This window comes from Bison bison, unplaced genomic scaffold (genome assembly GCF_000754665.1).
Source record: "Bison bison bison isolate TAMUID 2011002044 unplaced genomic scaffold, Bison_UMD1.0 scf7180017864287, whole genome shotgun sequence".
Classification (NCBI taxonomy): domain Eukaryota; kingdom Metazoa; phylum Chordata; class Mammalia; order Artiodactyla; family Bovidae; genus Bison; species Bison bison.
In genome coordinates, this window is record NW_011494859.1 from 973,502 (window position 1) to 988,825 (window position 15,324).

Below are 15,324 nucleotides of genomic sequence, written 5' to 3' on the forward strand. Positions count from 1 at the left end.
CCGTGGAGCGCGACCCCGGCGTGAGGCTGAGCTGTGGGTCCGCCGCTCTGTCCCGCGGCGAGTGGGACTGCCCCTAAGAGGGCTGCGGTATCCCGGGAAGACCAGAGCGCCTGAAGTGAAAAATGTCTGCTGTGTGGGTTGCTTTTTTATTTTTATTTTTTGGCCACTGCTTGGGAGCATGTGGGGTCTTAGTTCTGCAACCAGGGATCAGACCCTCACCCCCTGCCCTTGAAGCCCAAGGTCTTAACCACTTGGACCGCCAGAGAAGTCCCTACTGTATGGCTTTTTTTTTTTTTTTTTGCCATGTAACGTTGATGCTTTTGAACTGTGGTGTGGAGACTTTTCTAAGTCCCTTGGACAGCAAGGAGATCCAACCAGTCCATCTTAAAGGAGATCAGCCGTGAGTGTTCATTGGAAGGACTGATGTTGAAGCTGAAACTCCAATACTTTGGCCACCTGATACGAAGAGCTGACTCATTTAAAAAGACCCTGATGCTGGGACAGTTTTAAGGTGGGAGAAGGGGACGATAGAGGATGAGATGGTTGGATGGCATCACTGACTCAATAGACATGAGTTGGGGTAAACCCCGGGAGTTGGTGATGGACAGGGAGGCCTGGCGTGCTGCAGTCCATGGCGTGCTCAGTCAGACACGACTGAGCGACTGTACTGAACTGAACGTTTTCAAACAAGAGCGTTCTCCCAGATGCTTTGCTCTGGCATATTTGCGTAAAGTCTGTGATTTTATGGGGATGAATCTATCTGAAGCACTAAAAACGGAAGCATGCGGTGCCTTGGAATCAGAGTTCATAGTAGAACTTACTCTAGATCCCAAGTCTTCTTTCGATTCCACTTTGCACTTCCAGGGATACCGCGGAATGTCTCCTGAAAAATTCGCAGCTGCGGGTGCTGTGCCCGCAGCAGGGTCGCCGGTGTTTTCACTTGCTGGGCGGAGCGCACAGCCACAGCATCGCCTCCTGGACACGTGGGTGAGGAGCCCCGGCCGAAACTGCACGTGGCCCTGGTGGAAGAACTGATTCAGGTCAAACTCCAGCTTTCAAAGCTTCACACTCTTGCGTAGTGTCAGATGTACTGATTTTTGCTTACATGCTGGAGGTGGTCAAAGTATCCAGCAGCTTCATAATAAGGTTAGAAGTGCTGTGGATGGAGGGTTTTTAACACTACCTGGAGAGTGGGATCATTTACTTTTGGGCCTGTTCAAAGCTTTTATTTATGCAAGCGTTACTTAAGCTCCGCCTTTGTGGAGAGAGAATCCGACTTTGATAATGAATTTTTAATATATGTCATGGTTCCTGGTTTTAGGAGCATACACCAAGGTTGGAAAAAGAAGTAGCAGAAAGTCACTAATAAAATGAGGGAGCAAAGGAGAAAACAAAGAGAGTGACAAAAATAGGGAGATCATTAAATTAAGGAAGGGTTAGGGAATTCCCTGGGAGTCCAGTGATCAAGACTCTGCACTTACACTGCCAGGGGTGGGTTCAATCCCTGGTCAGGGAACTAAGACCTCACTGCCTTGCAAAAAAAAAAAAAAGCAGGGGGTGGTTAGACTTGAGCTGGGTCTTGTGGGAAGGTTGAGACTTGGATTAATCTCCTGGAAATGGAAAAATAAGGAAATAAGGTGGATTTGTTCAAGCGGGAACTGGTTTATCAACATTTTAAAAAACAGGACCTTGAACGTTGTTTATTCGGACACTTGCCTGGCTGAGAAATACTCAGGAAGACACATTCTACAACTAGGTCTTGACCACAACTCGGCTAGGGGTTCCCTGTAGCAGTGCCCCCAATAGATCTGCCCATTCCAGAGGTTCCTGGCTTAAACCTACCATCCCCTATGCCCACCCCAATCAAGATTTCTTACAACTGCTTTTCTCAGAGGTTATTATAGCTTTAGAGAGTTCTAGACAGTGCTTTATGTTCATTTAAAAAATGTATGGGAAATTTTTAACATACACAAAAACTGAGAAACCATTTAATGAACCTCTATATAGAATCATCATTCATCTTCAATAGTTATTATGTCCAGTTTTTTTCACTTAGAACCCTGCCCCTGCAAATATAACCTAGCCTTTAATTAACCATTTACAGTTATTATAAAATACTGGCTTTGTTCCCTGTGTTATACAATATATCCTTGTAACTTATTTATTTTATACATAGTTATCTTAATCTGTTAACCCTATCTCACTCCTTCTCCATCCCCTCTCTCTGTTGGTAACAGTTTTCTATATATGTGAGTTCTGTTTCTTCTTTGTCATATTTACTAGTTTATTTTTTTACATTCAACATGTGATATCATACATGACTTGTCTTTTCTGATATTTTCACTTACGATGATGCCCTCCAAGGCTATCCATGTTGCAAACACAAACTTTCATCTCTTTTTATGGTTGAGTGGCCCTTCCCTGGTAGCTCAGTGATCAAGAATCCGCTGGCCAATACAGGAGATGCAGGTTTGAACCTGGGGCCAGGAAGATCTCTTGGAGAAGGAAATCACAACCCATTCCAGTATACTTACCTGGGAAATCCTATGGACATAAGAGCCTGGCAGGCTGCAGTCCATGGGGTCACAAGAGTCAGACACTAAATGACAACAAATATTCCATCATATAGATACCGTATCTTCTCTGTATGTTCGTCTGTTGATGGACATGTAGGTTGCTTACGTATCTTGGCAATTGTAAATTGATACAGCCACTGTGGAAAGCAATATGGAGATTTCTCAGTACTACTGTGAACACAAGTACATGTGTCTTTTTTTTTAATTTATTTTTTAATTGAAGGAATACATGTATCTTTTTAATTAACATTTTACTTTTCTTTGGATCAATACCAGGAGTGGAATTGATGCATCGTATGGTAGTTCTTTCTTTAGTTTTTTGAGAAAACTCTGCTTTCTCACAACATTTCTTAGTGTTTTCCACAGTGGCTGCACTAATTTATATTCCCACCAACAGTGTAGGAGGGTTCCTTTTTCTCTACACTGTTGCTAACATTTGTTGTTTGAGATTTTTTTGATGATAGATGTTCTGAAAGGTGAAAAATGGCTGTTGAGAAAGTGTTGGACTATAGAGAAGGCTGAGCGTTGAAGAGCTGATGCTTTCAAATTGTGGTGCTGAAGACTCGAGAGTCCCTTGGACTGCAAGGACATCAAACCAGTCCATCCTAAAGGAAATCAACCCTGAACATTCATGGGAGGACTGATACTGAAGCTGAAAGCTCCAATACTTCAGCCACCTGATGCAAAGAGCTGACTCATTGGAAAAGACCCTGATGCTGGGAAAGATTGAAGACAAAAGGAGAAGAGGGTGGGAGAGGATGAGATGGTTAGATAGTATCACCAACTCAAGGGACTTGAATTTGAGCAAAGATAGTAGAGGACACAGGAGCCTGGCATGCTGCAGTCCATGGGGTCACAAACAGTTGGATATAACTTAGTGACTGAACAACAAATTCTAAAATATGATACCTCAATGTGTTTTTTAAAATATATATATTTTTTCTTACTTATTTCTTTAGCTGTGCCAGGTCTTAGTTGTGGCATGTGGGGTCTAGTTCCCAGACCAGGGGTCAGACCAGGGCCTCCTGAAATGGGAGCTTGAAGTCTTAACCACTGGACCACCAGAGAAGCCCCTGTTTATTAGTTTTTAACAAAAGGATAACTCTGGGTGCAAAGGGAGGTCATTTCTGTGGTTTGGATGATACTCAGGTTTTGCCCGTGTGTAGACGTGACGGTCTACATGGTGTCAGATTTCATTCTCTTGGGCTCCAAAATCAACGCAGATGGTAACTGCAGCCACAAAGGTAAAAGACGCTTGCTCCTTGGAAGACAAGCTATGACAAACCTAGACAGTGTGTTAAAAAGCAGAGACATCATTTTGCCAACAGAAGTCCGTATTGTCAATGCTGATTTTCCCAGTAGTCATGTATGGTTGTGAGAGTTGGACCATAAGGAAGGCTGAGCGCTAAAGAATTGATGCTTTTGAACTGTGGTGTTGGAGAAGCCTCTTGAGAGTCCCTTGGACTGCAAGGAGATCCAACCAGTCCATTCTGAAGGAAATCAACCTTGAATATTCATTGGAAGGACTGGTGCTGAAGCTGAACCTCCAATACTTTGGCCACCTGATGCAAAGAACCGACTCATTGGAAAAGACCCTGATGCTGGGAGAGATTGAGGGCAAGAGGAGAAGGGGACAACAGAGAATGAGATGGTTGGATGGCATCACCGACTCAATGGACATGAGTTTGGGTAACTCTGGGAGTTAGTGATGGACAGGGAGGCTTGACATGCTGCAGTTCATGGGGTCACAAAGAGTTGTACACAATTGAGTGACTAAACAAGACGTGATGTTGGAGTGACCTTGTTTTTGTCTTAATCCATTGTGGTCACAGTCACCTTGTCAATGTCCTTTGAGATATCCATCACTCACTGCCACAGGGACAGCTCACGGGGGGAACTTTGGGTGTCAGTGAGTGTATCCCATTCAACAGGAGAGCTCAGCCGTGAGTTCCTAGTATCAGGTCAGCTCCTGGAAGTTGAGAGCTGCCGCTTTTCACTTTCTCAAGGCTCCTGGAGAGATGAGGGGAAGGGGAGCTTGGGGACACCTTCTTCTGATCGTCCCATTTCTCTGTGAGATTGAAGCAAGGCTGTCTTGAGAGCTAGGATGCAGGAGAACATCAGGGATCTGAGAGAAGGGAAGGTACCGGAGTTACCGGACTGGGATACGCCAGGAGCATTGAGGCTGTCTTGAAGTTCGTGATTCTGACTCGGTGAGACAGCAGGACCGTGATGTTCAGCTGCCCTGTTGTGCAGGGTGGGCTGTGCTTAAGAGGAGAGTCTAAACGGGACTGAAGTTTCTGTCACAAACATGTCACAAGAGCTCTGAATCGTGGCTTTGCATTTTAGTAGCTATGTGACCCCCTCAGATCCTACATCTGTAAAATGGGGGAAATGTCAACACTTCAGAAGTTCATTGTGATGCTTGAATGAGTAAAAAAGTATCAGGTACTTAGGACAGAGCCTGGCTTGAAGAAGCACTCAGTAAGTATGAGCTCTAATGCCATCTTCTCCCTTAATCACAGAATCAACATACAGTCTTTCTGCTTTAGTATTCTAACACTAAGGTCTGGGAAGGTGTATGTGGTGGGGGAAGAGGTGAGAAATCATTCCTTTACTCCTCTGATTAAACAAAATAAGGAGAGAAAGAGGGTAAAGAAACAGAAGGAAATGAAAAGATGAACATAATCACTAGGTCTACAGCGAACTTCAGTCTAACAGCATATTCTCAGGGGATCAAGTATTTTGGCATGCATTTATGGTTTAATACCAAGTGCGTGTGTTTTAAGATAATACCAAGATAATACCTTACAGCTGCCTTTAAAAACAAGATCATAACACATTTTTGATACATAGCAAAATTTTATTAAGAAAATACACACCTCAGAGTTTTAGATTAACGTATACACACTGCTATATGTAAAGTAGATAACCAACAAGGCCCTACTGTATAGCACAGGGAACTATATTCAGTATCTTGTCATAACCTCTAAGGGAAAAGAATCTGAAAAAGAATATATGTATATGTAACTGAATCATTGTGCTGTACACCTGAAACTAACACAATGTTGTAATGAACTATATACTTCCATTAAAAAAAGAAAATACACACATTTCAGTAGAACTTATATATCACAAATGAGAAAAAATAGTTCATACCATTAGGAAGTTTTTAGACTGACTCTTGGAAGCATCTGGAATATGTCAATCTGGTATAATACACTCTACACAAGGCTTTCCCCTTAAACTGGTATTTCCATAGGCTATTTCCACAACACTGCTTATTGCAAATACAAAGGTGAGAAAGGGTAATGACTTTTGCTACATGCAACTCCCTTCAAGTCAATAATGAATGCTTCACATGTTACCAAAGGAAATACAATATCAACTGCAAAAACAGTTTTAATTTCAGTTAATTTTAAAGGTGATTAGACAAAGTTTAATAAAACATTAGGCAGAAATGTTACTGTGTCAAATACTTAACTAAAATAGGCTTCAGAAATTCCTAAATTCCTTATTCTGCATACATTTGATGCTACTATCAATATTTTCCATTATGACATTTTAATGGAAGAAGTTATAGACATGCATATAATAGATATCATTAAAAATACATCTTACAATTCCCAATTCACGTTGACATTGGCAGATGTCAAGATACTAAATGTAGTACAGCAGAAACCAACACAACATTGTTAAGCAACTATAATTTAAAAAAGAAAGTTAAAACAAAATACAAAGTGTTTAAGTGCTACTGAAACAGTGATAGCGGTTGGTGGTTTTTTGAAGATTGGCAGCTGAAAATGTGAGTGAAAATGAGTCACTCAGTCCTGTCCGACTCTTTGCAACCCCATGAGCTATACAGTCCATGGAATTTTCCAGGCCAGAAAACTGGAGCCATTCCCTTCTCCAGGGGATCTTCCCAACCCAGGGATCAAACCCAGGTCTCCTGCATAGAGGGCAGATTTCTTTAACAGCTGAGCTACAAAGGAAGCCCTTTTGTGGTAATTTTTGAAGATTACCAAATCAAAAGATGTTAGTGATATGGAAGTTTTAGTGTAATTTACTAAATTCAAAACCAGATCTATTGTTTACATTCAGTACTTAAAATGCTTAAGACTAATGGATTAAATAGGTTTATACTGTATTTGAATTATAAATGGGAACAAAGTAAAAAAAAAAATCACATGAACCAGTAAACCACATGAAAAAGGACCTAAGACTAATCTTACGAGAACAAGTGAAAAATTTTCACTTGAAATAACAGTTCCTAAAAGTAAGGTATTTAAGATCCAGATAAAATGGCCTGTCACAGAGGCCCCTCTTCCCCACTAAGGGCTGAGGTGAGGCATAGCTCTGCCTCTTACCAGCAGAGAACTTGGGCAAATCTTTTAATCTCTCTGTGCATCTGTGTCCTTCTCTGAGAGAGGCTAGTGACAGAAGGTGGTCATGAGGATTAAGTATGCTGCCTCATGTAAGATGCTTAGAACAATGACCAGCAGACTAGGTGCTATCCATAAAATTTAGTTTATCATCATCTGCTAACTGAACATACCTGATGTGTTGGTGATAGTTCAGTGACTATGTAGGAATCAACGATTTGCTAGAATGACACTTAAAATTAGGAAAGTCAAGGAGAACAGTTCTCCCAGAACATAAAAGGACATACTGAAAACTGGGGAATAAATACCCATTAATTTCCCCTTTGTCTTAAAACTTTTAAGTGTGCTGATTATAGGGGTAATTTCCCATAAAGCAAAGTAGCAAATACATCTTTATTTGGGAAAAACAGGCTTGATTAAATAGCGACATCAAAGAAAGAGTCAGTTTACTGGCAAAAAGCTGTTACAGAAAGATGCAAAGCATCCAAGTCACGTGACTTAAATTTGTGTATTTTATGTCACTGAACTATGCACACATTTCCAGACCTTTTTCTCCTTGAGAGGCACTGTCTTCCGTATCCATGTAAGGAAAATAATTATTGTTTTAAAATCTAATCACTGGTTTATCTGAGTAACTCCTGGCAAGGATTAAGGGAATTATGCAATAAGAATCGTGTCCTAATTAGGCCCAGTTGAATTTATAAAATTCGGAACAAAGCATTGAGCTTTTTCTCCACTTGTATTCTTGATTTCAGATGAGGGGTAAGGTTTCTGTAGTAAAACTGTCTTGATCATTTTAAATATTATGTATGTTACTCTTATTTAGCTTGTCTGTGGAGGACTGATATTTTTAAAATCTGGATGAACATCGAAATGCCAGTCATACATCGGTTGAGAGCCAAAGTAGACAAGGAGTATCTCTGCCATTTTCTATAAAGTCAGCAATACACGTGTACCTACCTTGGCTGGAAATATGATATTGGTGCTACTTCACTAGGACAGTCCCTTTAAGTGGAATCCCAGTAGAGAGCTTTGAGCTTTATATTAATGTTCTCCAGTATTGTGTATGCTCAGCAGAGCTGATTCTGATTCGGTCAATTTAACAGAACCCTGGAGCTGTTCTGGGCTTGAAGAGGTTATTTTTGAGGGATACTGAATGGGCTTGGGAAAAGCAACAGCAGCGTCTAGATGAAATGCTTTTCCTAAGGCAAGAGTTTTCCCACTACCCTGCCATCCCCCTTGGGCTTTTTCAGTAATCTGAGAGTAAATAATGCTCCATGCCCCTCAATAACTATTATGCTTTGGTCTTAATTCATTAGCAACTCCTTTGCAAAGGAAAATGTGGAATCTTATTTCTCCAGAGGCTGATAATTTAGAGAAAGAAAAGACAAAAGATAGGGTAAGTTATATCATAAAACAAATAATAATAGAACAAATATCTACTTGATAATCTTTTATAAGTGAAAAACTAGTTGCTAGGTTTTACTTAACAAAGTATATTAATCTAACTAAGAACTGAACAATGTTCTAATGACGTATTTTCAGAAGCAGCTGTTTAAAAGTTTTTTATTTTTGTTCTTATGAACATCCTATATAGGTTATACATAACAAAAGCAGATGAAACAAATTTGGTCTAAGAACAGAATTTCAGTTTTCTTTTCCAGAGATAGCATATACTATCTGAGCACTTAAACACACACTACACTCAGGACTCAGGAGCAGTGTCACACACATGTCCTCTGCACAGCAGCATGGGCACCCCTGGGAGATTATCTGAAGTGCAGAATCTCAGGCCCCATCTCAGGCCCGCTGCGTCAGCAGGAGGGTCGGTTAGCTCCCCGCGACCACCCAGCTCCTGGTGCTGGTGGTGTAGGGCCCTTAGAGGAGGGGCCAGAGGCATCTGCATTGTAAAACTTCACAGTAATTTGGTGGCCACTCCTGGTTAAGAATCCATCCCTTAAAAATTTTTTTAACTAAAATCTTTGACATTTTCCCATTATAGTCAATAAACCTTTACCCTCACTCGCTATCCAATTTGTTTCACAGTACAGGTGATAGGTCATTCCAGATTCGAAAAACATGCATTCTCACTTTTCCCTACTAAATAATTTGACAGCCTGATCTACAGAATTTCTTCAAAAGAACGAAATAACTGTCCATTCCTATTAGGTTCAAATGGTTCTTTTCCAATTTGTTGCCATGATGCCACCCCTCCCCCTACCACCATGATGATAGTTCCTGCCTGTATTCTTGGCTTAAATAATAGAACATTTTAATTTACATCCAAAAATTGTTATGTGTTGAAATTCTGGTTCGTAAATAACACATAATGAGAGTAGGCAGCTTTTATTCTGTCTTATTTGAATAAGCAGACTATATGCCATTTAGCCTTGCTTTCTCCTTAAAATATTTCCATGTATACTGTATTAGACACATTTGAATAAGCAAACATCTGAGTAAAATTACTTTAATTTTGCATTTTCCTGTCTTCAAGAAGAATTGATTGAAAAAACAGGTCTGTAATTATTTTACTTGTAATGTTAAACTAAAATCAAGATTTCACAGAGAGTATTTTTGTGGATGATTTTGACAAAGGTAACATGATAACCATAAGCCTTTCATCTTTAATTGAGGAAAACAGTGATCTGACTGTTTATTTTACCAAACAGATAAAACATACCTGATTTTACTCATCTGTTAAGTATATTTAACCAACTGCATTTTTCCATACTCAAAATGGCAATGCCGCATTCTTAAAACATTGAATTACATTCACAATTACTATGACTCAATTAATCTCTACCTATTAGGTAAAAGGAAACAGGAACATAAAAATGAAGCCCTTCTATCCCCCTCCAGAATATTACATCTAACGTATCAAGGACTATGGAGGGAAACTTCAAACAATGTGCACATTGATATGCAGCCATGAATAATTTTTTATAGTTTATCTTGTAAAATGGGCATTTTAAAGTTTTGTTTGTTGCCCCAAAGCAACTATGTTAGGGTTATATATAGCAAGACTACTTCTCAAAATGTTTGGGATTTTCCTTTAGAACTCTCCAATGTATAAGCCACATAAAAAAATTGATTTGACTAGGTAGTTATTACCCATGTCACTGGGATTAAAAATGACATTTACTGGTCTAAACACCTATTCACTCCCACTTAGCTCTAAATTAATTTTGGTGATTTCAAAAAATTAAATCCATCTTCAATGGAGAAGGAGTTAGTTATTACTACTAATGATATTTAAAGGAACGTATCATAGGAACATTCCAAAATTATCTCAATAAAGACCATCACTACTGGAATAAGGGTATAGATTCACGTAGATGAGTCTAAATGTGACTCATTTAGATGGGAAACACATGGTCAATTTGTTAAAAATCACTTGTCAAAAATCATAATTTATGAAGTCTACCTATACCCTGTTCTTTAGAATCAGGAGAAAATGAAAATGTGTTCTTCATAATAAGCAAACCTAAATTTCTAGTTATGCAATAAAAATATCATAATTAAAGCAATTAAATTTAAGATATTACCTTTATTTTACAAAATTACACTGTGATTTTCACACACTGTTGAAAACAATGACTATTTAATTTGTCGAAAGGCAGCAATACTTCCTGTTTCACTTTATAATTAAGCTTCAGTTTAGTCCCAGAAAATAAATAATAGGGTAGATTTTTCTGTATCTGTCTACTGGAAAGGCATTTCAGAGGATGAAGGTCAAATAAAGCAGATATAAAAAGATATTTTTAGATGCTGACAACTTGTCCTTAGAATTTGGTTAAATTTGGCTTCTTCTCAAAATTCTGTACTCATATCCACAGAAGTAAATTTCTATTTTAGTAGCCCTACAAGAACTGGACAAGGGATTTTTAGCTGTAGTAGTAACTAGCAAATATTTTGCTAAGAGTGAACAAGAGCACAAGTGAAGACATTCACAAGAACATTTTTAATATCTCTGATATGACGTGAGCTACAAACGAGAGTAAAAGCATTATGGTCATTTGATTGCAGGGTGCAGGTGGGCAGAGTAGTCAACACATCCACCCTGGTACAGAAGTGTGGATTCATGGGCAAAAATAAAGTGGAGGGGGGAGTTAAACAGAAAAAAGCATGAATTTAAGAACATTCTCTCTTTCTGTCTGAAAAAAAGGAGCTCCCTGATGCATGGAAAGTATCAGTGGTGTGCTTCTATTCTGTTATGGGGGGAGGGTGCGCCGTAGCCTCTGGCCACTCATACACATCGGGCAGCAGGGAATCGTACTCGCTTCGCCATATTCTTTCTCTAATGTATTTGGCCTTGTCCTCAGGTTCTGGGTATCGGAAAGCCATTTTATTAGCATACAGGTATTCTGTAACCTGAAAAATAATAAGATTACTGTATGGCTCTGAGTATTAACCTATTTAAAAGAAAAGGTATTATTAAATCACAAAGTAATGAATTTGGAAGGATGGTGTTTTTTTCAAAAGAAAAAATAACATTACTTGGACTCACTTCAAAACATTCAGAAACTATTAGAAGATTAAAAATATCTGCACTCTTACCATAAGTTTGATATGCTTTAAAGTGACTTTAAAGTTCCCCTTGCCCTGAAATATCAACATTTCCTTGACACTGCAGTAACCTTCCGCTTTACCGTGTACGGGTCCAGCAGACCTGCTTGGGTAGCCTGCCCTGCCTATGTCCTTTCCCACAGCCCTGCTGAGATGTGTGTGGGAGACTCGACTTCCTGGTCACAGCTGACGGGGCTAGGGTGAAAATCTAACCCAAGTGAGCCAGGTGTTTTTGCTCTACAATTTCGATGAAAGGACACAGAAATTATTACAAACCAGGTGTTGGACACTAGAACTATAAGGTCAAGTAAAGTAAGGACTGGAACCTGTACATGGTAATAACTCAGCACCACCATCACTGAGTGTCAGGCATGTTTTTATGTGCTTTCCATGGGTATCTCATTTAACCCTCCCAAGAACCCTATCAGTTCAGTTCAGTTCAGTCGCTCAGTCGTGTCCGACTCTTTGTGACCCCATGAATCACAGCACACCAGGCCTCCCTGTCCATCACCAACTCCCAGAGTTCACCCCAGACTCACGTCTATGGAGTCAGTGATGCCATCCAGCCATCTCCTCCTCTGTCGTCCCTTTCTCCTCCTGCCCCCAATCCCTCCCAGCATCAGAGTCTTTTCCAATGAGTCAACTCTTCGCGTGAGGTGGCCAAAGTACTGGAGTTTCAGCTTTAGCATCATTCCTTGCAAAGAAATGCCAGGGCTGATCTCCTTCAGAATGGACTGGTTGGATCTCCTTGCAGTCCAAGGGACTCTCAAGAGTCTTCTCCAACACCACAGTTCAAAAGCATCAATTCTTCGGTGCTCAGCCTTCTTCGCAATACAACTCTCACATCCATACATGACCACAGGAAAAACCATAGCCTTGACTAGACGAACCTTTGTTGGCAAAGTAATGTCTCTGCTTTTGAATATGCTGTCTAGGTTGGTCATGACTTTCCTTCCAAGGAGTAAGCATCTTTTAATTTCATGGCTGCAATCACCATCTGCAGTGATTTTGGAGCCCAAAAAAATAAAGTCTGATACTGTTTCCACTGTTATTATTATTCTCATTTTATACATGAGAACAACAAAGTCTGAGGAGTTTAAGTAACTTGCCCAAGGTATTTAAAGTGAGAAATATGTTTCAAGCCCACAGCATTCTGAGACTAGACCGCAGACCACCCTAAAAAGTTAAGTTAGGTACTTCATACCTAAACTGGCTTGAATGAATTTCTGATCTTTGTAGCAAGCCACACACCATGACTGGTGGTAAAGATAAACCCTCTGAGTCTTAGTTATGTTGTAAAATGAGGCAGAATGAAAAAGCTTCCTCACAGGGTAGCACAGTGTCTATCATATAGATAAGTTCTGAAGTTATGGTCTAACGTTAAAAAGAACGTAGTGATACATGATAGAAAAAAATTTATTTTTTCAAACAATTATGTCTCCTCCTCTAATTTTCATTCTAAATGATGATTACTATTAGTTCTTTCAGTTTTCTAAAAGAAATATTTAAGGAAAAATGATGGTTATTAAAGGTAATCCTTGGTCTTAGGATGATGCTTAAGAATTGATGCTTTTGAACTGTGGTGTTAGAGAAGACTCTTGAGAGTCCCTTGGACTGCAAAGAGATCCAACCAGTCCATTCTGAAGGAGATCAGCCCTGGCATTTCTTTGGAAGGAATGATGCTAAAGCTGAAACTCCAGTACTTTGGCCACCTCATGTGAAGAGTTGACTCATTGGAAAAGACTCTGATGCTGGGAGGGATTGGGGGGATTGGGGGCAGGAGGAAAAGGGGACGACAGAGGAGGAGATGGCTGGATGGCATCACTGACTCGATGGACGTGAGTCTGGGTGAACTCCGGGAGTTGGTGATGGACAGGGAGGCCTGGCATACTGCGATTCATGGGGTCGCAAAGAGTCGAACACAACTGAGCGACTGAACTGAACTGAACTGAACTTGGTCTTAGGAGCTCACTCTCATGATATTTTGTGATGGAAAATGTGTCAAATTCCGCTGACCCTCAAACAACAAGGGTTTGAACTGCACAGGTCCACTTATATGTGAATTTCTTTTACTAAATATATACCACGGGATTCCCAGTTGGTTGAATTTGTGGATGCAGAACCTCAGACCCTGAGGACCAACAGTAAGGTAATATGTAGATTTTCAGCTGCGCAGAGAGTCAGCAGCTAACTTTCACATTGTTCAAGGGTCACCTGTATTGTCTAGTCTTTTGTAGGAAACACGTCTGTATTCACAGGAAAGACTAGGGGCAGGGCCAAGGAGGTTGCACAGATATCCAGCAGGTGACCAGTGGCTATGTGGAGCTGCCCGGTGGCCTTGGGTAGCATTGGGGGATAGACACAAAGCACTGTCTACTCTCCTGATCCCCTGGCTCCATAAAAGGAAAACCTTAGGACACAGAAGGAGGAAGAGGGGGAAGAGACACAATCCTGGGGGCTCTGCTCCCATACCACCCCCAAGCACAGATCTTCTTCCTTATATATTACGTTTCATGTGCACATACTAGTAATCTAATTGACTGGTATCTTCCAAAATCTGTCCCACCTATAACACTCTAAAGTTGAACTCTATTCATCTAAATGCTGGGCTCTAAGTTCTTCAGTTGTTTTACAATAGTATTCAGAGTCCTAAACCTGGCGTTTGTGCATCTGTACAGCCAGTCTTAATTTCAAATCTTACCTAATGCCTTTTCCCCATCTATATTCTAGACTCCAGGTCAACTGAATTGATTATTTCCTAGGCATATCATTCTTTATCAATTTCCAATCTTTGCTTATTTTATGAGTATTAATATAATGCAACAATAACATTAATACTCAAAGGGGTAAAATCTTACGATCATCAGCATTTAAGTTGAAAGTGCAATTGATAAATTCTACGTCTAAGCCTGATATTTATGAAAATCTGGGAGCTTCCTGGTGGCCTAGTGGAACAGAGGCCTGGGTTCACTCCCTGGTTGGGGTGCTGAGATCCCACAAGCCATGCAGAGCAGCCAAAAATAAAAAAGAAAATCTCAGTAAACAGTAGGAACATAAGCCGACTTCTTCAAAAAGATTTTAAAAGTACTTATTTCAATCCTTATTAAAATACTAGGATGTGTGCCCTTATCAACTCAATTATTTAAAACTGCTCTTACATAGCAAGTGACTTAGTAAAATAGGGAAAAAGTGAGTTATATACATTAAAAAACAGTCATTTTCAGATAATTCACAACTCAACAATTGCAAAAGAATTAACTTAGTTCAACAAAGAACCCTGTTATCAAATAAATACCTTCCCTATATATTAGACATGACCAGTGAGGAAATATATATGGAAAGGGAAAATGTTATTTTAAAGGATAACGAAAATTTTGAATATCTATGAAAATAAGTAATAGGAAACATGCCACATTTCAATGAAGAAAACAACAAAATTATACTGAAAAACTTAGAGAAAAACCTTAGTAAATGGAGAGAGAGATATCGAATAGGGAAGAGTCAATACAGACAGACTCAATTTCACCAATTTATAAATATGACATAGTCTCAGTTTGAAGGGTTTTGAATTAAAAAAACTGACTCAAAAATTCATCCAAAAGAATAAAAAGGTCAGAATAGAAAGAAAATCCTGAAAAAACCATAATGATGGTTTCATATGTATAATGGGTAGTATCAAATAGCAAACATTATTAAACGAAAACAGTGCCTAATAATAGGCAAATATGGTCACAACAGACTCCTAGTAAAGGAACCAATGTTTGTTTTTATGTTAACAAGAGTACCATTCCCAGTCAGCTGGT

The 15,324-nt window shown here is 39.7% G+C and overlaps 1 protein-coding gene across 1 annotated transcript in view; it reads right to left on the reverse strand.

The window, feature by feature from the left end:
* Positions 1-5,415: 5,415 nt before the first annotated feature.
* The window catches only part of ME2 (malic enzyme 2, NAD(+)-dependent, mitochondrial), a 63,048-nt gene continuing 53,139 nt past the window's right edge, over positions 5,416-15,324 (reverse strand). Inside the window, exon 16 of the mRNA XM_010849790.1 lies at positions 5,416-11,326. Within this exon, the coding sequence (XP_010848092.1) occupies positions 11,159-11,326 (168 nt within the window). The 3' untranslated portion in view covers positions 5,416-11,158. The remainder of the gene's footprint in view (positions 11,327-15,324) is intronic.